This window comes from Hyperolius riggenbachi, chromosome 9 (assembly GCF_040937935.1).
Source record: "Hyperolius riggenbachi isolate aHypRig1 chromosome 9, aHypRig1.pri, whole genome shotgun sequence".
Classification (NCBI taxonomy): Eukaryota; Metazoa; Chordata; class Amphibia; order Anura; family Hyperoliidae; genus Hyperolius; species Hyperolius riggenbachi.
In genome coordinates this window covers 8,556,024-8,580,397 of record NC_090654.1, presented here as the reverse complement: position 1 = coordinate 8,580,397, position 24,374 = coordinate 8,556,024, and the positions used below count along the sequence as shown (strand labels likewise).

Here is a 24,374-nt window from a genome sequence, read left to right as displayed (position 1 = left end):
GGTATTGTTTAAAAAGAATTAAATATGGCAGCCTGTATATTATTAATATTTAGTATTTATATAGCACTGACGTCTTCTGCAGCACTGTACAGAGTACACAGTCATGTCACTGGCTGTCCTCAGAGGAGCTCACACTCTAATCCTACCATAGTCATAGTGTAATGTCCTACCATATTATTATTATGTATTTATATAGCACTGACATCTCCTGCAGCACATTACAGAGTACATAGTCATGTCACTGACTGCCCTCAGAGGAGCTCACAGTCTAATCCTACCATAGTCATATGTCTATGTATGTATCATGTCGTGTATTTATTGTAGTCTAGGGCCAATTTTTTAGAGGGAAGCCAATTAACTTATCTGTATGTTTTTGGGATGTGGGTGGAAACCAGAGTGCCCGGAGGAAACCCACACAGACACGGGGAGAGCATACAAACTCCTTGCAGATGTTGATCTGGCTGGGATCTGACCCGGGGACCCAGCGCTGCAAGGCGAGAGCGCTAACCACTACGCCACCTTGCTGCCCATATATCCCTCTTAGGTAAGTCGTCCTTCAAGCAAACCACAAAAAATTCTACACGAGGTGTCTACTTAAAGGATACCCGAAGTGACATGTGACATGATGAGATAGACATGTGTATGTACAGTGCCTGGCGCACAAATAACTAGGCTGTGTTCCTTTTTTTCTTTCTCTGCCTGAAAGAGTTAAATATCAGGTGTGTAAGTGGCTGACTCAGTCCTGACTCGGGCAGGAAGTGACTACAGTGTGACCCTCACTGATAAGATATTCCCCTTTTTATCTCTTTCTTGCTCTCAGAAGCCATTTTCTGCTAGGAAAGTGGTTTATAGTTGGAATTTCTTATCAGTGAGGGTCACACTGTAGTCACTTCCTGTCTGAGTCAGGACTGAGTCAGCCACTTACTTACCTGATATTTAACTCTTTCCGGCAGAGAGAGAGAAAAAGGAACACAGCCTAGTTATTTGTGTGCTAGGCGCTGTACATACACATGTCTATCTCATCATGTCACATGTCACTTCGGGTATCCTTTAAACAGATTTCAAAATGTATTTATTAGGACCATATAAACAACCACATAGAACTCCTTTATCCCCGTTAAAAAAATGACACACGGCCGTGTGTTATATACCCAGTCAGCTGACATTACACACATCCATACACATACAATCTGGCTACAATTCAGCTCTAATCACTGGGCCACACAGTGTAACGGAACAGCTAGTAAGATACGGGTAGAATGCACCACCATTGTCCTCCACAGACTTCCAAAGTGTGATGTCCTGAAATTGCAGAATTTGCCAAATAAACAGCGTTCACACTACAGCTCCAGTGTACAGCTTTCAAGTGCCATCTCTCCAGGTGTACAGGTGTTAGACATCCAAACCAATGTCCATATAGCTTATCGCAGACTTCACACTACTTGAATAACCTGTCGACAGCATGCAAGCCTTTGAGCGCTCCCCGTGACTTTATTCTCACTTGTCCTGTAAGCAAACAACAGTTGCATCTCCAAGAAGAGTCACATGACCTGCAGCAGAACCCGGCAATGGGTGCCTGGAGGTGCAGAGAAGAGAGAAGGATGGAAAGACCTGGGGAAAGTAGGTAATTATAGTTCTGAAAGCTACCACTCTGCTTAGGATTAAGCTGTAACTGGTGGGAACCTAGAGGGGGCTGCCGAGGCAGGGAAAGAGGCGGAGCAAAGGCCACCCAAGGGGTGCCGGAGTACTATACCAGGTGTTATCTCTATAGCCGTTTACTTGCATTAGGGTGGCAATCTATTAAGGGGTGACCAGATGGCACCATAGTTCTTGCAGTTGAAGTTGGTGGAAAGGGATTTCGGATCCCCCTGCAAAGTACCCTCACCCCCCACCCCCCTCCAAACACACACACACACACACACACACACACACACACACACACACACACACACACACACACACACACACACACTACACACACACACACACACACAAACACACACACACACAGTACCAAGTTTTAAAGGGGCACTATGGAAAACATTAGGTTTCTGGCATAACCCTGGTAACATGTACATAAATTAGGAGCATCAGATACCAAGCAGTTTTTTTTAAATGTCTGCTTGAAAGGTTATATAGAGCAGAAGCAGAGATCATGCCCGTCGCGTGTATCAACTCCCTCTGCTGAGTCAGGCTGAGTTTAACAGCTGATTTCTCCTCTCCTCTCTCTCTCTCTGGTAAAACTGTATGGGGACTATGTTCTTGGGAATATCATAGCACTGGGAGCAGGGGACATGCAGGGTGTGTGCTGGGGAAGATCATAGCACTGGGAGCAGAAGGAGCCCAGCAAGTGTAAAGTCATTGTAAAACCCTTTATCTTGCTTATTTGTTTATCTAATGCTTGGTATACACCATGCAATTTACCATCATATAGTTTTTCTGATCGATTTTCTGATCACTTCTGTTATAATTTAAGTATTATATGATTGAAGTCGTAGGCCTCAGTTACCTGGACTGAGTTTAGTTGAAAGGCTTGATTCGCAGAGTCTACCTTTAAGCAGAGTTTCTCGCAGAAGAGATGATGCAGTCAGTTACCAGGAACATGTTCCTTGTGGAAGGCCACAGGTCTAAACTGCCCCGACCGTTAGACGGTATAAAGCAATGGAATATTAATTAATAAGGTGGGTCACATGCCCATGCCCGCCAATTGTAGGCTTGGGGATATGGCTCAGATGATGTCACAACCTTTTACTTTTATTTATGTCTTGTCATCTTATCTAACTGTATGCTGTATATACGTAGTCTAGATGTAACTTAGTGTTGACTGAATATAAATACTGATTACCATTCACCAGGAATGGAATCAAGAAGCTGTAACGCAAAGGACTGACTACAGAACAATCTGCTTTGCTAAGATGTAACGAAATGTACTGTCTTATCTGTTGACTGAATAAACTCCTAAACTTTGAGGACGCCTAAGAAGTTCTATCTCCTATGCTGTTGCTGTGATGAGAGTCAATTTATCTCACTTCCCGTGAGTTGCAGCTCTAAGGAGTTGCTGGTGCCGAACAAAGGTGTAGTGTTGTTGCCAAGAGCAACCAACGTATAGATTCGTACAACTTCTATGCAAATCGATCAGAAAAAAGATTGGAAATCAGATCGGACCTGTCGGAAATTAGTTATTCGACCCATCTATCTGATGGGAAATTGCATGGTGTGTCAATTAACATGTTTTTTTACAATTGAGATAGGAATTGTTTGGCAAGTGCTGCTAAGTACTGGTGTATACATTTCACTGGCAACCTCGTTGTTTACTTTTATCAAAATACTTTCACATTTAGTACTGACACCAAAACTGACAGCAGAGTGAGCCATGAGGGGAGGGGGGATTCACTCACACTACATCTGCTAACCCTGTGTGCGTGGGAGAGAAAGCTCTCAGCAGCTGCAGCTGCCTGTGTCTTGTGTCCCTAACTGAAGTGTCTGAGGAGAGCAGAGGAATTGTAACTTGTTATAAACATTTATAATTATGACACCGCAGCTTTCATACTTATTTTGCTTTCAGAGAAAAATCCTCTGTAGTCTGATATCCAACTCTGGCTGTGCATTGAATCAGACACCCCTTCTGCAATTGATTTGTTCCAATATAGCTAAATCCTACCCACAATAAATTTAGAGCTTTTGCCTCTGATATTTAACATGAAAAGTAGGAAATTGTTTACACAGCTACTTAGACATTATTTGTACATTGTCATTTTAGAACACTTGGTTTGATAATGTTCCTTTAAGATCTTCCAGCAGGTAGAGCGCTGTTACAGGGCAGCCCGAGTCAGCAGCGGAAGGGGGGAGGGGCAGGATCTCTGCATCTGTATAACCTTTCAAGCATTTAAAAAGCAAAAACTGCTTGGTATCTGACGCTCCTAATTTAGGTACATGCTACCAGGGTTATGCCAGAAACCTAATTTTCGCTATAGTGCCCCTTTAATAAAGCAAACACAGAACTGGCCTGGCTGGGAAGGCTGGTGAGATCCTCCCAGTGTTATTGGCACGCAGCATTTGGGTAATGGGGACTCCAGCTCCATGTATGACTGAGCATACCTAATTCCTGGTCTTCCACCAGATTCAGCACCGCCCCCGGCCTCTCCTGGATATTAAAGCACAGGAAGTCCTCCTTCCTTGGAACGTGGATCAGGAAATGAGGGTCCGAGTCCACTGCAAAGGCAAAGCACAGAAATATACAATTCTATACTCATTGTACAAAATATTAGACAATGACCAACAACAACTCTTAATAGTATTACCCTTTTTCAAAGTTCTTTTATCTTCCATGATTATATTTTAATTAAGTTAATAGGTTTAGAAGTGTGCTTTTCCTGAGTATTGCATAAAGCCTTGTGAGCGGTTACTGGTCATTAGACAATCCCGGCTCCTGTGGGCTCCGCCTTCTGAGTAAGCCCTGCCTCCCTGGGGAGGAAGCTGTAATAAAGCGTGAGGGGGAGGGGCATGATATACACAATACTACAGAAGCTTGCCGTTTCTGCATATCACTTTGGCTCGGTCTTTGGGCATCCTGTGGGGCCGCCACGGTGGATAAAAGATGGGGAATATTTGGTTTAGTAAAGATAAGCTCTAAAGTTAATGCTTATAATTACTGCTAATCATCAACATGTTCACTTTGAAAATTTACTTTGTTCAATTAACTGGATTTAAAGAGGCCCTTTAGTGACATATATTAGAATGTAATTAATTATTCAGGATATTCACTTTTATGTTAATTATCCTGCTTTCAGCATGAGTAACCCTTCCTTTATCTATATACAAGCTGATAACCCGGCGTTGCCCAGGTATGTATTTGGCTTGTGTTCGCCCCGCCCACTTTTTTTTAACCCAAACACACACTCAATGACCAAGTTTATGAGCTTTGGGGTCCTTGGCATCAATAATTTGTATATTCCCATAGAAACTAAACAAATCAGATTGGCTGTTTGTGGCCCCGGCCCATGTCCAGCATTTGAACCCCAGTCACCTAATGGCCAACTGTAGCAGGTTTGAGGCCTCTGCTATTAACAGTGTAAAAATGGCAGCAATATTCCCCTTGAAAATCAACAGGTGGATTTTTGATTGGATATTATAGGCTCCACTCACTTCCCTGAAAATTAATCTAGGTCACTCAGTGACCATCTGGGCAAAGTTTGGGAACCCTGCCCTAAACAGTGTAAGAATGGCTGCAGTTTATATTTACCCAGTGAAATTTGTTTTTGGCTCCGCCCACTTTTCGTAACCTTGACACACAGTCACTCAATGACCAAGTATGTGAGCTTTGGGGTCCTTAGCATCCATATTTTGTAGTTTCCCAGTAAAATGAAACAGATCTGATTGGCTGTTTTTGTCTCTGCCCCTTTTTCTGTATTTGAACCCCAGTGACCCAATGACCAACTGTACCAGGTTTGAGACTTGTGCCATTAACAGTGCAAGAATGGCAGCAATTTAAATATTCCCCTTGAAAATCAACAGATGAATTTTGATTGGATGTTGTAGAACTCTGCCATTAACCAGGGAATCTTAATTCTTAAAGGGGCACTACAGCGAAAAACTGTAAAATGTAAAATATGTGCAAACATATACAAATAAGAAGTACATTTTTTCCAGAGTAAAATTAGCCATAAATTACTTTTCTCCTATGTTGCTGTCACTTACTGTAGGCAGTAGAAATCGGACAGAAGTGACAGGTTTTGGACTAGTCCATCTCTTTATAGGGGATTCTCAGCAAGGCTTGTATTCTTTATAAAGATATTCCCGAAAAAGGATTTAAACAATGATGCTGACCAGCTTCCCTGCTCCCTACACAGTGTTTTGGCAGTTGGACGGAGCAACTGCCATTCAACAAGTGCTTTTGAAAATAAATAAATCCCTGAGAATCCCCTATAAAGAGATGGACTAGCCCAAAACCTGTCAGATTTCTACTATCTACTGTAAGTAACAGCAACATAGGAGAAAAGTAATTTATGGCTCATTTTACTCTGGAAAAAATGTACTTCTTATTTGTATATGTTTGCACATATTTTACATTTTACAGTTTTTTGCTGTAGTGCCCCTTTAATTGTGGCAAGTTTGAGAACCCTGCCATTAACGGTGTAAGAATGACTGCAGTTTACATTTCCCCATTTAAAATGAATGGCTGAAATTCGATTGGCTGTTTAATGCTCCGCCCACTTTTCCTGGATTTGTAACCTCGATCACCAAGTGACCAACTGTGCCAAGTGTGGGGACTCTGGCTTGATTACTGTGAGAATGGCAGCCTTTTACATTTTTTCCATTGACATGAATGGGTGGAATCTGATTTGCTGTTTGTAGCTCCGCCCACATGTGCAGGGGGGACCCGAGACCCCCAGAACATATCATCCCAGGTAGTAAGGGATCTGCATATCAAGTTTCGTTCAAATCGGTCAAGGCGTTTTCGACACACACACATACACATATATACATCCGAATATATATATATATATATATATATATATATATATATATATATATATATATATATTTGCTGTATATCATTATGTAACCGCACCCTCCCAGTACAGTAACAGTAAAAACTATGAGAACCCTTTGAAATGATATGGATTTCTGCACAAATTGGTCATAAAATGTGATCTGATCTCCTTGTAAGTCACAACAATAGACATTACAATCTGCTTAAACTAATACCAATACAAATAATTAAATGTTTCCATGTTTTTATTGAGTACACCATGTAAACATTCACAGCGCAGGTGGAAAAGGTATGTGAACCCCCCAGACTAATGACATCTGCAAGAGCTATTTGGAGTGAGGTGTCAGCCAGCTGGAGTCCAATCAATGGGATGAGATTGGAGGTGTTGGTTACAGCTGCCCTATAAAACACACACCAGTTTTGGGTTTGCCTTTCCCAAGAAGCATTGCCTGATGTGAATGATGCCTCGCACAAAAGAGCTCTCAGAAGACCTTTTGAATAAGAATTGTTGACTTGCATTAAGCTAGAAAGGGTTATAAAAGTATCTTCAAAAGCCTTGCTGTTCATCAGTCCATGATAAGACAAATTGTCTATAAATGGAGAACGTTCAGCACTGCTGCTACTCTCCCTAGGAGAGGCCGTCCTGTAAAGATGACCGCAAGAGCACAGCGCAGAATGCTCAATGAGGTGAAGAAGAATCCTAGAGTGTCAGTTAAAGACTTACAAAAGTCTCTGCCATGTGCTAACATCCATGTTAGTGAATCTATGATACATAAAACACTAAACAAGAATTGAGTTCATGGGAGGATAACACAGAGGAAGCCACTGCTGTCCAAGAAACCATTGCTACATGTTTAAAGTTTGCAAAAGAGCACCTGGATGTTCCACAGCAGTACTGGCAAAATATTCTGTGGACAGATGAAAGTAAAGTTGAGCTGTTTGGAAAAAACACACAACACTATGTGGAGAAAACGAGGCACAGCAAACCAACATCAAAACCTCATCCCAACTGTGAAGTATGGTGGTGGGGGCATCATGGTTTGGGGCTGCTTTGCTGCGTCAGGGCATGGACAGATTGCTATCAAAGGAAAATGAATTCCCAAGTTCATCAAGACATTTTGCAGGAGAACTTATCCTCTTGACGACCAGCTAATGCCTATTGGCGTAAACTGGTCGTCTGCAAGTTTCCATGGAAACGGCCGCTCGTTCGAGCGGCCTTTCCATGTCCGTTCACGGAGGCTGTCTCCGTGAACAGCCGGAGAGCCGCCGATCGCGGCTCGCCGGCAAAATGTAAACACGCGGGGAAGAAATCCCCGCTGTTTACATCATACGGCGCTGCTGCGCAGCAGCGCCGTAAGGCAGATCGGCGATCCCCAGCCTCTGATTGGCCGGGGATCGCCGTCATTTGATAGGCTGAAGCCTATCCTACAATATCCGTCCTGCGCAGCTCAGAGGGGAAGGGAGGAAGAGGGACGGAGCGCTGAAACCGCTGCGGAGGGGGGCTTTGAAGAGCCCCCCCGCAAAGCGCAGAGAGCCGGCGGCGATCAGACCCCCCCAGCAGGACATCCCCCTAGTGGGGAAAAAAGGGGGTAAGTCTGATCGCCCTGGCTAAAACCTGATCTGTGCTGCGGGCTGGAGAGCCTACGCAGCACAGATCAGCCAGAAAGCCACTGGTCGGCAAGTGGTTAAGGCCATCTGTCCACCAGCTGAAGCGCAGAAGAAGTTGGGTGTTGCAACAGGACAACGACCCAAAGCATAGAAGTAAATCAATAAGAGAAAGGCTTACACAGAAGAAAATACACCTTCTGGAGTGGCCCAGTCGGAGTCCTGACCTCAACCTGATTGAGATGCGGTGGCATAAACTCAAGAAAGCGATTTACACCAGACATCCCAAGAATATTGCTGAACTGAAACAATTCTGTAAAGAGGAATGGTCAAAAATTACTCCTGACCATTATGCACGTCTGATCTGCAACTACAGGAAACGTTTGGTTGAAGTTGTTGCTGCCAAAGGAGGTTCAACTGGTTATTAAATCCAAAGGTTCACATACCTTTTCCACCTGCACTGTGAATGTTTACATGGTGTGTTCAATAAAAACATGGAAACATTGAATTATCTGTTGTGACTTAGATGAAGATCAGATCACATTTTATGATCAATTTGTGCAGAAACCCATATAATTCCAAAGGGTTCACATACTTTTTATTGCTACTGTATATGTCAGCAGAACACACATGTGAGCCGCTCCCAACTCATTCAGGTGGGCTGTTTCAGATTTTATGATCATTTGAAAAAGTTCACAATCTGTACACGTCTCCACAACACACAGACATGATTGTCAGTTCTGCTTTTACAAAGAAAAGTCCTTTCATTTCCTTACCCCAGCTTGCAGTGTAACCTGTTGAAAAGGAAAATAAAGTGAATATTAGTGACATATTAATAACAGACTATAATTTACTTGTTATACATACATTCTTCTGTGTACCCAGGGGTGAGCCTGGGGTGCCTGGCACCTGGGTGCAAGATTTTCTCTGGCGCCTATGGGAGTGGTTAAATTAACCGCGTCCAACCACATAACCACACCCATGTCCTGCCTAATCACACCCATGTCCCCCGTTTAGGTAGTGAGTGACAGGGACCCCCGTTTAGGCAGTGAGTGACAGGGACACCCGTTTAGGCAGTGAGTGACAGGGACCCCCTTTTAGGCAGTGAGTGACAGGGACCCCAGTTTATGTAGTGAGTAACAGGGACCCCGTTTAGGTAGTGAGTGACAGGGACCCCGTTTAGGTAGTGAGTGAAAGGAGCCACCCCTCTAGCCGCCGCCGCTCCCCCCTCACCTTGCAGTGTCAGTCCTCAGGATCAGCGGGCGACCGACCAGTAAGAGTGGGCACCGGACGCACCCGCTCTATATGCGGAAGTGATGTCACTTCCGCATATCAGTGCGGTCTGCTAGGTCCTAGCGCCCGCACTATTGGTCGCTGCCTGATCGAAGTCTGACGCGGCTAGAGGGAGGGGGCGGCGGCCAGAGGGGGTGATCGGCGGCCAGGCGGCGCCTGTCAGAGAGAGGCGCCTGGGTGCAATGCACCCGCAGCACCCACCCAGGTGCGGCCCTGTGTGTACCCCTGTTAGAGATAGCTCGAACCTCCAATTTTAGGTTCGCGAACCTCAAAAGCAAACTTCCGCAAAAGTTCGGGTTCGCACTAACTTTCGCAAACCGCAATAGACTTCAATGGGGAGGCGAACTTTGAAAATTACAAACATTAATGTTGGCCAGAAAAGTGATGGAAAAGATGTTTCAAGAGGTCTAACACCTGGAGGGGACATGGCGGAGTGGGATACACTCCAAAAGTCCCGGGGAAAAATCTGGATTTCACGCAAAGCAGCGTTTTAAGGGCAGAAATCACATTGCATGCTAAATTGGAGGCCTAAAGTGCTTTAAAACATCTTGCATGTGTATACATCAATCAGGGAGTGTAATTAGTGTACTGCTTCACACTGACACACCAAACTCACTGTGTAACGCACCGCAAACAGCCGTGCTGGACTGTTGCGCACCATGGCGAGAGTGCAGGCCGTGGCGGTTTTCAAGCTCATATGGTCGCCAGGCTGGTATAGCTCAATGACAGAACAACAGTGTCTGTCCAGCTGATCGAATTTGGTCCGTCCACAATGAAGTAACGACCTTATCTTGGGTGTGCCCCCTGACACACTCATTTAGCCAGCGGTCATTGCTTCATTGTGATACGCAAGCCCCTTCACCGAGGCAAGGTAACGATCACGAAGGGGAATTGACGCATGTACATGCCTTTTGTTTTGTTGTTGCAGCTGCAGTGCAGCCAGAAAAATTAGGCAGGCATGTACACGCACCAGAAAAAATTGGTATTGGTTTTGTTAGCGCTAGCAGCGGCCTTCAAAATTCAGGAATCCGCCTGGAGTCCTGGACCCTGTTGGTGGTGGCAGAGAAGGCAGTCAAGCGGCCTGCAGGCAGAGATGCTGTGTGGGGACTGAATTAGTCTTGGGGCAGGCAGTCAAGCGGCGTGCAGGCAGAGATGCTGTGTGGGGACTGAATTAGTCTTGGGGCAGGCAGTCACACAGCCTGCAGGCAGAGATGCTGTGTGTGGGGACTGACTTAGTCTTCGGGCGAGCAGTAGCCCTCCGGGATCCATGCCTCATTCCTTTTGATAAAGGTGAGGTACTGAACACTTTTTTGACCTAGGCAACTTCTCTTCTCAGTGACAATGCCTCCAACTGTGCTGAAGGTCCTTTCTGACAGGGCACTTGAGGCAGGGCAAGACAGAAGTTGGATGGCAAATTGTGACAGCTCTGGCCATAGGTCAAGCCTGCGCACCCAGTAGTCCAGGGGTTCATCGCTGCTCATAGTGTCTACATCCGCAGTTAAGGCCAGGTTAGTCGGCTACCTACTGGTCGAGGCGTTGGTGGAGGGTGGATCCGGAAGGGCTACGGCGACGTTGGACTAAAGAATGTCCGCATGTCTGACATCACCATGAGATCGCTGGAGCGCCCTGTCCTTGCCTGCGTGGACATGGGAGAAGGATTACTGGCAGTGGTACCTTTATTCCGTTGTGCTGTGACATCACCCTTAAACGCGCTGTAACGCATACTTGCCAGCTTGTTGTGCAAGTGCTGCATCCATTCTGCCTTCTGGTGAGTTGGTAACACCTCCGCTACTTTGTGCCTATACCGAGGATCTAGTAGCGTGGCCACACAGTACAGGTCATTCCCCTTGAGTTTTTTTATACAGGGGTCCCTCAACAGGCTGGACAGCATGAAAGACGCCATCTGCACAAATTTGGATGCAGACGTACTATCCATCTCCTCTTGCTCTTCCTCAGTGATGTCAGGTAAGTTCTCCTCCTCCCCCCAGCCATGAAGAGTACCACGGAAAAGTTGAGCAGCACAAGCCCCCTGCGACGCCTGCTGCGGTTGTTCTTCCGCATCCTCCTCAAAAAAAATCATCTGACTCCTCCTCCTCCCCCCTCCTCTGTGCTGCTGCAGGTGTTGAGGAAACATCTGGTTCTACTGGTAATTGATCCCACAACTCTTCCTCCTGTTCCTGTTCACGCTCCTCCACAGCTTGATCCAACACTCTACGCATGGCACGCTCCAGGAAGAAAGCATATTGGATCAAGTCACTGATGGCGCCTTCACTGCGATTCACCATGTTTGTCACTGTCAGGAACCGGCCCGGGGCACGCCTGCGTATACGGTTCCCGTTTGCCCAGATCAAGCGGGGAGCAGCCTTATTCAAGCTACAAACAAGGCTCGGACCCCTCAAACACTTCCCACTGCCACCACTAGCCGTTGCTAGACACGTCCACTCAGTTGTCGAGTGCTCAACACGCAATCTGCGTTTTCGTATTTGGGTCAGCTTTGCGCTTTAGGCCGAATACGAGAACGCCATGCACACACACACAGTTGCAATCTGACACTGTAGTGAAGCAAAACTACTAACAGTCATTCCGAACGATACTGTTAGACCTCCCACTTGGCTGTCGAGCGCAGAAGGGCCCCATACACACAATGCAATTACAATCTCATACGGTAGTGTTGCTCAATCATACAATCAGGCATGAACTTATACACGGTTACACTTCAGTCTCTTCTGGGCTATGAGTGTTAGTTTAGTACAGCAGAAGTCAATCTTATTAAATAACAATTTAATATTCCAGAAAAACATGGAACAATGCAGAAATTAATATATACAAAAGATGTACAAAAAACAAAGTAAAAAAGTTACAAAGTAAAAATTACAAGATACACACAAAGCGATTTGCTTACCAAAATAACAGGGATCCAGATAGAAGAACCTTGGACTTTTGTGGACGGACACAGTTCTGGTTGGACCAGGAGCCCACTTAGCTTGGGCCGGGGAGTCCAGCTGCAGCTACCGTCAGGAGGGGACTGATTTTAGGTATCTACCCCCTGCTTTTTATGCTGGAATATCTGCCTTGAGGCTGCAAGCCTGTTTGGACGGGGCGAACTAGTTTTAATTACATCCTCAGAGATAATTTGATTCCCAGAGATCTAACATCCACATGTGAAAAGTGTATTATAGCACACACACAACAAAAGACTTCCTTAACATCCAATTTCCCCAGGTACAAGTCTATACATCAAAAGATTGCATTTTGGTTACAGGTAGCAGTTTGCCTGTAATTGCCTGTAAACAGACACAGACAATCACATCCGATATTGTCTGCTATTGTTCTCCCTCAGATGGCTGCTAATTAGCAGTACCCTACTACCCCAGGAATACAAAGCAAATTTAGTTTCACAGACAATCACACCTGGGACAGCAGATCAAAGGTGACAACTAGTGGCCTAATGAGCCACTTCCTTACCCCAGGCTAGCGCCCAAGTAACAGCTTCCTCTTAGCAGACATACACGTGACACAGGCAGAAAAATGAAACATATGCATGCTTCCATATTATCCCACATCATAACTAGCTGCTATATCATGACAGTCACCTCCTCAAACAGCCGCATGAGCCTGCAGGCATTTGGCATGAGTGTCCAGTACTTCGGCCAGAACAATCCCATCTCCCCAGAGCATGTCCTTTTACTGTAGTTGTACAGATACTGGTTGACGGCTTTCTCCTGTTGTAGCAGGCGGTTAAACATCAGGAGCATTGAATTCCAGTGAGTTGGGCTATCGCAAATCAAACGCCTCACCGATAAGTTGTTTCTCCGCTGAATATCGGCCAAGCGTGCCATGGCCGTGTAAGACACACACCTTCCTGGACTGCTTCAGGACGTCCTGTAAGCCTGGGGACTTAGACACAAATCTCTGAATTATTAGATTCAGCACATGTGCCATTCAGGGTACATGTGTCAACTTTCCCAAATTCAAAGCTGAAATCAGATTGCTGCCGTTGTCACACACCACGTTGCCGATCTCCCGTTGGTGCGGGGTCAGCCACTGATCCACCTGTTTGTTAAGAGCAGCCAGGAGAGCTGCTCCAGTGTGACTCTCCGCTTTGAGGCATAACGTCTAAGATGGCGTGACACCGTCGTACCTGGCATGCAGCATAGGCCGTGGGGAGCTGGGGCTGTGTAGCTGGAGAGGTGATTGCAGCACCAGTAGTGTAGCACTGCCACTCAGCCAAGGAGGAGGAGGAGGACGACAGTGAAGAGGATGTAGCAGGAGGAGTAGGAGAAGGAGAGGAGGTGGCAGCAGGCCTGCCTGCAAGCCACGGAGGTGTCACAACTAGATCCGCTGCACAGCCACGTACTCCCTGCTTGCCAGCAGTCAACGGGTTGACCCAATGGGCTGTGTAAGTAATGTACCTGCACTGACCGTGCTTTGCAGACCAGGCATCCGTGGTCAGACAGATCCTTGACCCAACGCTGTGTGCCAGAGATGACACCACTTGCCTTTCAACTTCATGGTACAGTTTTGGTATCGCCTTTTTTGAGAAATAATTGTGGCCTGGTATCTTCCACTGCGGTGTTACAATCGCCACAAATTTTCGGAAGGCCTCTGAGTCCACCAGCTGGTATGGTAACAGCTAGCGAGCTAACAGTTCTGCCTGTCCAGCTGTCAGACGCCGGGCAAGGGAGTGACTGGCAGACATTGGCTTCTTCCGCTCAATGATTTCCCTCACGGACACCTGGCTGCTGCTGTGGGCAGAGGAACAGGAACCGCTCAAGGTGAGAGGCGGAGTGGAGGAGGGTGGCTGTGAAGGTGCAAGGGAGAAAGCGGCTGAAGATAATGCACCTAAAGGAGGAAGAAGAGAAGGAGGGTGGCTTTGCTTTTGTGTGCTGTTTTTCCTCAGGTGGTCTTCCCATTGCCGTTTGTGCTTTTTCTCCATGTGCCTTCATAAGGCAGTTGTCCCTACGCGGGTATTGGCCTTTCCTCGGCTCAATTTTTGGCGGCAGAGAGTACAGATGGCATTGCTCTCATCTGAGGCAGACACACCCAAAAATTTCCACACTGCTGAGCCCTGGGGTGATGGCATTATGGTGGCATCAGAAGCTGATGTTGAAGGGAATGTTGGCTGGCTGTCCATAGCTGGCGATACATGGTGCCGGACACTGCCACCAGCTGTTTCTGACGACGAGCTTCCTCTGCTTCTTTCAGCAATTCGTCTCCTCCTACTCCTCTCTGACTCCCCCCCTGAACTGTCCCCATGGTCATCTTGTCTATTAGGATCCCACTTCGCATCCATGGCAGTATCATCATCATCATCATATTCATCCTCCCCAGCTTCGCTTGTATCAGACACCTCCAAAACTGCACCAGCACCAGGTACTTCATCCTCCTTCTCCTCACACCCTACGTCCAAAGTGACGCCTAACTCAGACATATGAGGTGGTGTAACTTGCTTAGCGCCTTCATCTTGTTGTGACAATAATGGCTGTTAATCAGTTAATTCCCCACCAAATAACTCCTGCGAAGTGTCAAATGGAGCGGATGTGGTGCTTGTAGTAGCGCTGGTGGCTGCAGAAGATGGTGTTCTGTGTTAAATAGTCAACTACGTCCTGACAATCTCGGGAGTTGATGGCACATGCCTTCTTCTGAACACTGTACTTTGGACCAGGGCCGCACGAAATCATGTCAGCTCGACCTCAAACAGATCTGCCGGGTGGCCTGCCTCTGGGTCTGCCTCTGCCTTTTTTGTCCATATCGGGGGGGATGAAGTGAAAGGTATGCACTGACTTGACTAATACAATGTGCAGTCACACAGGTGCAGTGAACAGGTATGCAGTGACTAGTATTACAAATGTGTAGCTGTCACACACACAGGTACCGTGAACAGGTATGCAGTGACTAGTATTACAAATGTGCAGCTGTCACACACACACACAGGTACCGTGAACATGTATGCAGTGACAGGTATCAATACAATGTGCAGCTGTCACACACACACACACACACACACACACACACACACACACACACACACACACACACACACACACACACACAGGTACCGTGAACAGGTATGCAGTGACTAGTATTACAAATGTGCAGCTGTCACACACACAGGTACCGTGAACAGGTATGCAGTGACTAGTATTACAAATGTGCCGCTGTCACAAACACACAGGTACCGTGAACAGGTATGCAGTGACTTGTATTACAAATGTGCAGCTGTCACACACACAGGTACCATGAACAGGTATGCAGTGACTAGTATTACAAATGTGCCGCTGTCACAAACATACAGGTACCGTGAACAGGTATGCAATGACTAGTATTACAAATGTGCAGCTGTCACACACACAGGTACCGTGAACAGGTATGCAATGACTAGTATTACAAATGTGTAGCTGTCACACACACACACACACACACACACACACACACACACACACACACAGGTACCGTGAACAGGTATGCAGTGACTAGTATTACAAATGTGCAGCTGTCACGCACATACACAGGTACCGTGAACATGTATGCAGTGACAGGTATCAATACAATGTGCAGCTGTCACACACACACACAGGTACCGTGAACAGGTATGCAGTGACTAGTATTACAAATATGCAGCTGTCACACACACAGGTACCGTGAATAGGTATTCAGTGACTAGTATTACAAATGTGCAGCTGTCACACACACAGGTACCGTGAACAGGTATGCAGTGACTAGTATTACAAATGTGCCGCTGTCACAAACATACAGGTACCGTGCACAGGTATGCAATGACTAGTATTACAAATGTGCAGCTGTCACACACACAGGTACCGTGAACAGGTATGCAGTGACTAGTATTACAAATGTGCCGCTGACACAAACATACAGGTACCGTGAACAGGTATGCAATGACTAGTATTACAAATGTGCAGCTGTCACACACACAGGTACCGTGAACAGGTATGCAGTGACTAGTATTACAAATGTGCAGCTGTCACACACACAGGTACCGTGAACAGGTATGCAGTGACTAGTATTACAAATGTGCAGCTGTCACACACACAGGTACCGTGAACAGGTATGCAATGACTAGTATTACAAATGTGTAGCTGTCACACACACACACACACACACACACACACACACACACACACACACACACACACACACACACACACACACACACACACACACACACACACACACACACACACACACACACACACAGGTACCGTGAACAGGTATTCAGTGACTAGTATTACAAATGTGCAGCTGTCACACACACAGGTACCGTGAACAGGTATGCAGTGACTAGTATTACAAATGTGCCGCTGTCACAAACATACAGGTACCGTGAACAGGTATGCAATGACTAGTATTACAAATGTGCAGCTGTCACACACACACAGGTACCGTGAACAGGTATGCAGTGACTAGTATTACAAATGTGCAGCTGTCACACACACAGGTACCGTGAACAGGTATGCAGTGACTAGTATTACAAATGTGCCGCTGACACAAACATACAGGTACCGTGAACAGGTATGCAATGACTAGTATTACAAATGTGCAGCTGTCACACACACAGGTACCGTGAACAGGTATGCAGTGACTAGTATTACAAATGTGCAGCTGTCACACACACACAGGTACCGTGAACAGGTATGCAATGACTGGTATATATAACACTGCGTGCTGTGTGCTGTCACGCAGGTGCAGTAAACATGAACAGGTATGCAGTGACTGGTATTACAAATATGCAGCTGTCCCACACAGGTGCAGTGAAAAGGTAGTCACTGAATGTGCTGGGCCTTACACAGTAGCAATTACTAAGGGCCAGCTGCGACTAACAGGGCTGTATATGCAAGTGTCAGTGGGCTACACACACACAAAAAAAAACACATCAAAAGAACATTAGCTCTCAAAAGAGCTGTTTTGGGGTGGTTCTTAGCAATGGGTATTGGCAAGGAGCAAGCTAACAAGCCTAACAACAGCCTAACTAAGCTTTCCCTATGTCCACAGAAGGTTTTTTCCCCTTCTCTAACTACTGCAGCCAGACCGAGTGAAATAATGGCCGATGCAGCTCCCTTATATAAGGGGGAGGGGGGGCCTCCAGGCAGGAAGAAGTGTAGCCAGATTGGCTTCCCTGTGTCTGCTGACTGTGATGTAGAGGGTCAAGGTTGAGCCTAATGATGTAGTATAGGGAGTGGGTCGAACTCGAATAAAGTTTGCAGTTCACCGCGAACGCGAACCACCGAAGTTTGCACAAATAAGTTTGTGGTCTAACCATTTGGGCCATCTCTAATCCCTGTGAATTGCAGAACTTCATCAGAACACAACAACCCTCACAGCAGATGCTGAATTATTGAGGCCAGTGTTAGTGCAGCATTGTGCAGTGATCTGCGCCTTCTATCACACCTGCATTTACTAATGACCGGTCAGGATTACCTGCTTTGCATTTAGTCACTCTGCATCACATGTCACCAATGGCCAATCAGGGAACCCCCAGACCCGTCATAAAATAAAAAGGAAAAAGTACCTTGACAGTAAACACAGAGAGCCCAATGGTGTAGTATGTTCGGGCAATGGGAATAATGTTAGAAGAGAGGGGTCACAAAATGAGGTTGCTAAGAAAGGAAAGCAACCAATGTAGCTTTTTGGAGAATAGCCGTCTCCACATGGATACAGAAGTCTTCAATGTACTGTGGTCTCTCTCTCGGAAAACACAGGACTGGAATTTACCAGCTAAAAGAGGCTGACCAATGGCTGTCCACCAATGGAGGGCAACAAACACAATGGGTGTGGCTGTCCTTGGTTACAACAGCGATTTTAAGAACAGCAAAAAGTTTATTTGCATTACGGCAACGCTAGAGTTAGCCAATAAATGGTGTCATCCATATTCAAAACTTCCTGCCTTTGAAAGCCCTAAATAATACTTACCAGTTGTGATCTTTACCCCCAATGCCCAGTCAATGACTTCCCAGCCAATATCTTCAGTGATGGCATTTCTCTACACAGTAGCTGAGAGTTGGTGCCCACTGCCATGCATGCTTGGTGGCACTTTCAGCACTGATATTACAGCTATGTAATGGCTAAGTACATGGGACTTATCCGCTCCCCGGCTGGGGCCAATCTGAGACAGGCAGCTCGATCTGTGAATCAGGGTTTGTGCAGAGTGATTCCTTCAATTCCAGTTACCCCTTTTGTTTTGTTTTTTACTTTCCAGACATTAGTAGCAGAGCAGGAACATTTTACCGCACATAGGCTTTAAGAATGAGTTAATGGTAAAATACTTACCGGGAGAAGATGCAGCTGGAATGTTTGGATAGTAACTCTGAGCTGTGGAATAAATATGATAACAAAAATGTCAACAGCCTGTCAGGAATATACATGACATAAACACAGCCTGTGGTCTTCCATTTCCTCAATATGTTCCTAACTGTGGAAACAGACAGCTGAAATCTCTGAGACAACTCTCTGTATCTTTCCCCTAAAGCATGATGGTGAACAATCTTAGACTTCAGGTCCTTTGAGAGTTGTTTTGAGACCTCCAAAGAGGGAAACTTACAATTGACCTCCTTAAATACTCTTTCTCATAATTGGATTCACCTGTGTATGTAGGTCAAGGGTCATTGAGCTTATGAAGCCAATTTGAGTTCCAATAATTAGTTCTAAAGGTTTTAGGATCAATAAAATGACAAATTTATGCACCTGCCTAATTTTATTTAAAGAATTATTGTGCACTTTCTGTAAATCCAATAAACTTCATTTCACTTTTCAAATATCGCTGTGTGTGTGTGAGAAAACGCGGAAAAGCCGCCGCGTGTACTAGCAGCAAGGCGGCTTATTCCGCGTCCAACGCGGCGGTCTGCACGCGGAAGCGTGCATCTAGTGACATGGCAGAACGCGGAAAAGCCGTCGCATGTATTGATAGCGAGGCGGCTGGTTCCGCGTCCAGCGGGCGGTTTGCAGCAGCGTGCAGCTGGGGTGGCTGAGCCTGTTAGTTCACATAGGTTTAGGAATACGCGCGCGCGCTGAAAGGCAGAACTTTTATGATGGCCAAGGGGGGAGAGCTGGTAACCATTGGTTGATCACTTTAGGGCGGCGCCAGAGAGCACTGCTCTATATATGGTTACTGCTGGCCACTCTCAAATTGTCTGCCGTTGTGATCACTACGTGGAAGCACTCAGACCTTAGTCAGATTCTACAGTGTGTTTGAAGCAGGAGGACCTGGGAATTCACACTGAGCCAGATTACTTGTGTTATTATTCTGTTATACTTCAGACTAGTTCCAGGGTGTAGAGACCACCGACCTCACACCCAAGACTAGGGAACTTGTGTTATTATTCTGTTATACTTCAGACTAGTTCCAGGGTGTAGAGACCACGGACCTCACACCCAAGACTAGGGAACTTGTGTTATCATTCTGTTATACATCAGACTAGTTCCAGGGTGTAGAGACCACGGACCTCACACCCAAGACTAGGGAACTTGTGTTATCATTCTGTTATACATCACACTAGTTCCAGGGTGCTGAGACCACGGACCTCACACCCAAGACTAGGTATTATTGATATCTGTTATGACCTATTGCTTTCCTGACTATCCCTCTGCTTTCTGATTCGGTACCACGCATAACCGATATACCGTTGCCAAACCCTGACTGCCCTGGATACCGAATCAGCCTTCTGTCTTTTGTACTTTGTCTGTCCGTGTGTTGCCGACCTGGCTTGCCCGACCTCGAGAGCTATCTCTCTCCGCTTAAGAGATAGTCTCCAAGATCAGTCAGTGACATCCACCTTCAGGTGTCACTCACTCTCTGGTCCTTCCTACCTTCAGCCTGACTCCACCCCTTGGAGAGTCTCAGGCTGCTGGAAGGTTTCTGTACTCTGTATAGCAGTAGCAGTACTTCCTGTCCTGCCTAGGGCCACCTGCTCTTCAGGTGGGTTACTCATACTGTTACACCAAACACTCACTATATACTTTATTAGAGGTGTCCAGAGGTTAGCACTATATCTGTATTATTGGTGATTCTGCAGATCATCCATAATCAGGTATATATCTGCATTCTTGGTGATACTGCAGATCACCAATAATCAGATTCTCTGTGCGAGCTGACACCAATCGTTACAGCGTGTCTCCTATATGATATATTTAACCGACATTTTGTATCCTAACAACTAATGATTTAAACAGGAAAATCATGACGATTAACAAAGGTTGCCCAAAACTTTCGCATCCCACTGTATGTAGATGATTTTATTTTAATTAAGTCCTAAAAGGTTTAGAAGTGTGCTTTTCCTGTCTATTGGATAAAGCCTTGTGAGCTGTGATTGGTCATTAGACAATCCCGGCTCCTGTGGGCTCCACCTTCTGGGTAAGCCCTGCCTCCCTGGGGAGGAAGAGGTGTGAGGGGAGGAACATGATGTTCCGCAGCAGCTTTTCGTCTCTGCATATCACTGCTGCTCGGTCTTTGGGCATCCTGTGGTGCCACCAAGGTGGATACAGGATGGGGAATATTTGGTTTAGTAAAGGCAAGCTCCAAAGTTAATTCCTTATAATCACCACTAATCAACATAGGAAATCCACCAGAAGCAGGCACCTCCAATATAAAGGTTTGTCTCTTTATTGATTACATCAATTAAAAGCAGCGCTTACAACGACAGACCGCTGTTTCGAGCTGGTACGCTCTTTATCAAGTTGTCAAAAGCTGCAATACGTATATCCACCAGCCACCACCCAATATATACACTACAGCAGCCTATCAGTGATCAGCGTTTGAATCCTCCAATGGCAGCACCGCTCCAGCATAGAGGACCTGATGGGAAACTGTGTAAAAGACACCTAGTCCCACCCCTCAGCTAAAGCCACTCCCACTGTCAAGAAAACAGGAGAAATAAATATACCAAAAATCTCACCAAATCATCTCAATAGATCACCTCATCCTCCCTGCACGAACCGCCGTGCTCCAGAGAAACCCCGACTGTGTCGCCGCAGCGGAAGAGACCGAAAACTGTATTGCTGTCACCAGCCAATCAACAGTCTCCGTCATCCACCAATCGCTGCATCCGCATTTAGTGGAATAACCAATCCGCGTACGCCAAAATGGCTGTGCGCGGACAGTGTAGGCGTCACCACGCTCCCCCAGAGAACCAATAAGCAATCTGCAAGCCGCCTGCCTATCGCTGACACTAAAAGTCAGCATAAGACAAGTCCTCCGGGCGGGCCAATGTGAGGCTCGCATACCGCCAGCCAATCCCCGACCAACGAGGTCAGTACGGCGGCCAATAGTACGCGTCATGGGAGACCCACCTCCCAATGCGTCATGCGGCTTAACAGAACGGGTACAACATGCATGAGAACGATACACAGGTTATGTGGAGGAGGGATCAAATACCACTCCCCCACCACAACCAAAACAGCATGGTTGCCACAGCAACCATGCGATGCAACACGTAATCACTCTCCAGCACAGCGGCTCCCACAGGGCATAATACAGAGATACTAGTATCCCACTTGACATCTCAATTAACGCTGCCAAATGAGGAATATCCAAACGCCTCACACAAGCTACTGCTAAATATAGATGTGACTAAAAGCATAATAAAACATATAACCAAGAAAGAGAATTCAATGCCACTGAGACATTAGCATATTTTAGATGCAGAAGGACAAATCATAATCAAGGTTAAGGCCTCCATTCCCCAAAACCCCCAATTTCCTAATCCAAAAGGCTTCTCGTCTAGATAGTTCTTTGTCACGATCACGCCCACCCCCCATCCAATAGGAACCCCATCAATAACCTGAACCCTTAGTTGTGAAACATTGTGCCCAGCTTCAGCAAAGTGCCTTGCCACCACCTGTGTTCTATCACCATTCCTGATGGCTGACTTGTGAGACGAAAGTCTCACTTTGAGAGCCTTAGTAGTTTTGCCCACATAGGATTGACCACAGGGGCATTTAAGTAAGTAAATTACAAACGTCGAGTTGCAATCATAATGCTCTCTAATAGTAAATGGTGTGCTCTTCGAAGGATGTCTAAAGACATCTCCTTTGATGATAGAACTACACAAGTGGCAGCTAAGACAGGGGTATGTACCCTTTCTGCCCTCCCGGGGTTTCCATGTTATGGCCTTAGTGTGGACTAATTTATCCCTAATTGTGGGTGCTTTTTTAAAAGATGACAGCGGGGGGTACCGGAACTCTGGGGCCCTTGGGAAAGCCTCCCTCAATAAGTGCCAGTGCTTCCGGATCACATTTGTGATCTGTGTACTGCACGTATTGAAGGTGGAAACGAAAGGCATACGGAATGCTTTGTCTCTAGCTCTACTCTTTCTGTTAGAAGCATTGAATGTATGGGCAGGGTAGCCTCTCTGTCTAAATTTCTGTTTCATTTTAGTTAACTGGACTTCCCGATTCGTTCCCTCCGGAACAATTCTGGCCACTCTCTTAAATTGACTACCTGGGATGGAATTTTTTATCTGAGTGGGGTGGAAACTAGAATAATGTAAAACTGAGTTCCTATCCGTAGTTTTAGTGTATAGATCAGTACTCAACCCCGATCCCTCCCTATAGACTACTGTATCTAAGAAGGAAACCCTCTGTGCATCGACATGAGCTGTTAGGCGTATTGCAGGACATCGCTCAGAGAGGCAACATAAAAATTGATCTAGAGTCGAACGCGGCCCCGCCCACAAACAAAAAATATCGTCAATGTACCTCCACCAGCACTTCACGTGCTGGCGGAAAAGTACATCCATATAGACAAACGACTCCTCAAACAAACCCATAAAAAGATTTGCATAGGACGGGGCCACGTTCGACCCCATCGCAGTTCCCCTCTGTTGTACATAAAAACTATCCTCAAATCGAAAATAATTGTAATGCAATACGATCCTCAACAGATTAAGGAGGAATTTCCGTTGTCCATCAGAGAGATCAAGGTGAGTCATCACATACCAGTCTACAGCCTCCACACCCCCATCATGTGGGATGTTGCCTTTCTGAGCGATGTCCTGCAATACGCCTAACAGCTCATGTCGATGCACAGAGGGTTTCCTTCTTAGATACAGTAGTCTATAGGGAGGGATCGGGGTTGAGTACTGATCTATACACTAAAACTACGGATAGGAACTCAGTTTTACATTATTCTAGTTTCCACCCCACTCAGATAAAAAATTCCATCCCAGGTAGTCAATTTAAGAGAGTGGCCAGAATTGTTCCGGAGGGAACGAATCGGGAAGTCCAGTTAACTAAAATGAAACAGAAATTTAGACAGAGAGGCTACCCTGCCCATACATTCAATGCTTCTAACAGAAAGAGTAGAGCTAGAGACAAAGCATTCCGTATGCCTTTCGTTTCCACCTTCAATACGTGCAGTACACAGATCACAAATGTGATCCGGAAGCACTGGCATTTATTGAGGGAGGCTTTCCCAAGGGTCCCAGAGTTCTGGTACCCCCCGCTGTCATCTTTTAAAAAAGCACCCACAATTAGGGATAAATTAGTCCACACTAAGGCCATAACATGGAAACCCCGGGAGGGCAGAAAGGGTACATACCCCTGTCTTAGCTGCCACTTGTGTAGTTCTATCATCAAAGGAGATGTCTTTAGACATCCTTCGAAGAGCACACCATTTACTATTAGAGAGCATTATGATTGCAACTCGACGTTTGTAATTTACTTACTTAAATGCCCCTGTGGTCAATCCTATGTGGGCAAAACTACTAAGGCTCTCAAAGTGAGACTTTCGTCTCACAAGTCAGCCATCAGGAATGGTGATAGAACACAGGTGGTGGCAAGGCACTTTGCTGAAGCTGGGCACAATGTTTCACAACTAAGGGTTCAGGTTATTGATGGGGTTCCTATTGGATGGGGGGGTGGGCGTGATCGTGACAAAGAACTATCTAGACGAGAAGCCTTTTGGATTAGGAAATTGGGGGGTTTGGGGAATAGAGGCCTTAACCTTGATTATGATTTGTCCTTCTGCATCTAA

At 46.0% G+C, this 24,374-nt stretch overlaps 1 protein-coding gene across 1 annotated transcript in view; it reads right to left on the bottom strand.

Moving 5' to 3' along the window:
• Positions 1–24,374, bottom strand: part of LOC137532382 (inter-alpha-trypsin inhibitor heavy chain H3-like) — a 120,474-nt gene that overhangs the window by 15,654 nt on the left and 80,446 nt on the right. Inside the window, exons 20-22 of the mRNA XM_068252815.1 lie at positions 18,677–18,718; positions 8,875–8,892; positions 4,099–4,212 (exon numbers count right to left, since the gene is read on the bottom strand). Coding sequence (XP_068108916.1) covers positions 4,099–4,212; positions 8,875–8,892; positions 18,677–18,718 — 174 coding nt within the window. The remainder of the gene's footprint in view (positions 1–4,098; positions 4,213–8,874; positions 8,893–18,676; positions 18,719–24,374) is intronic.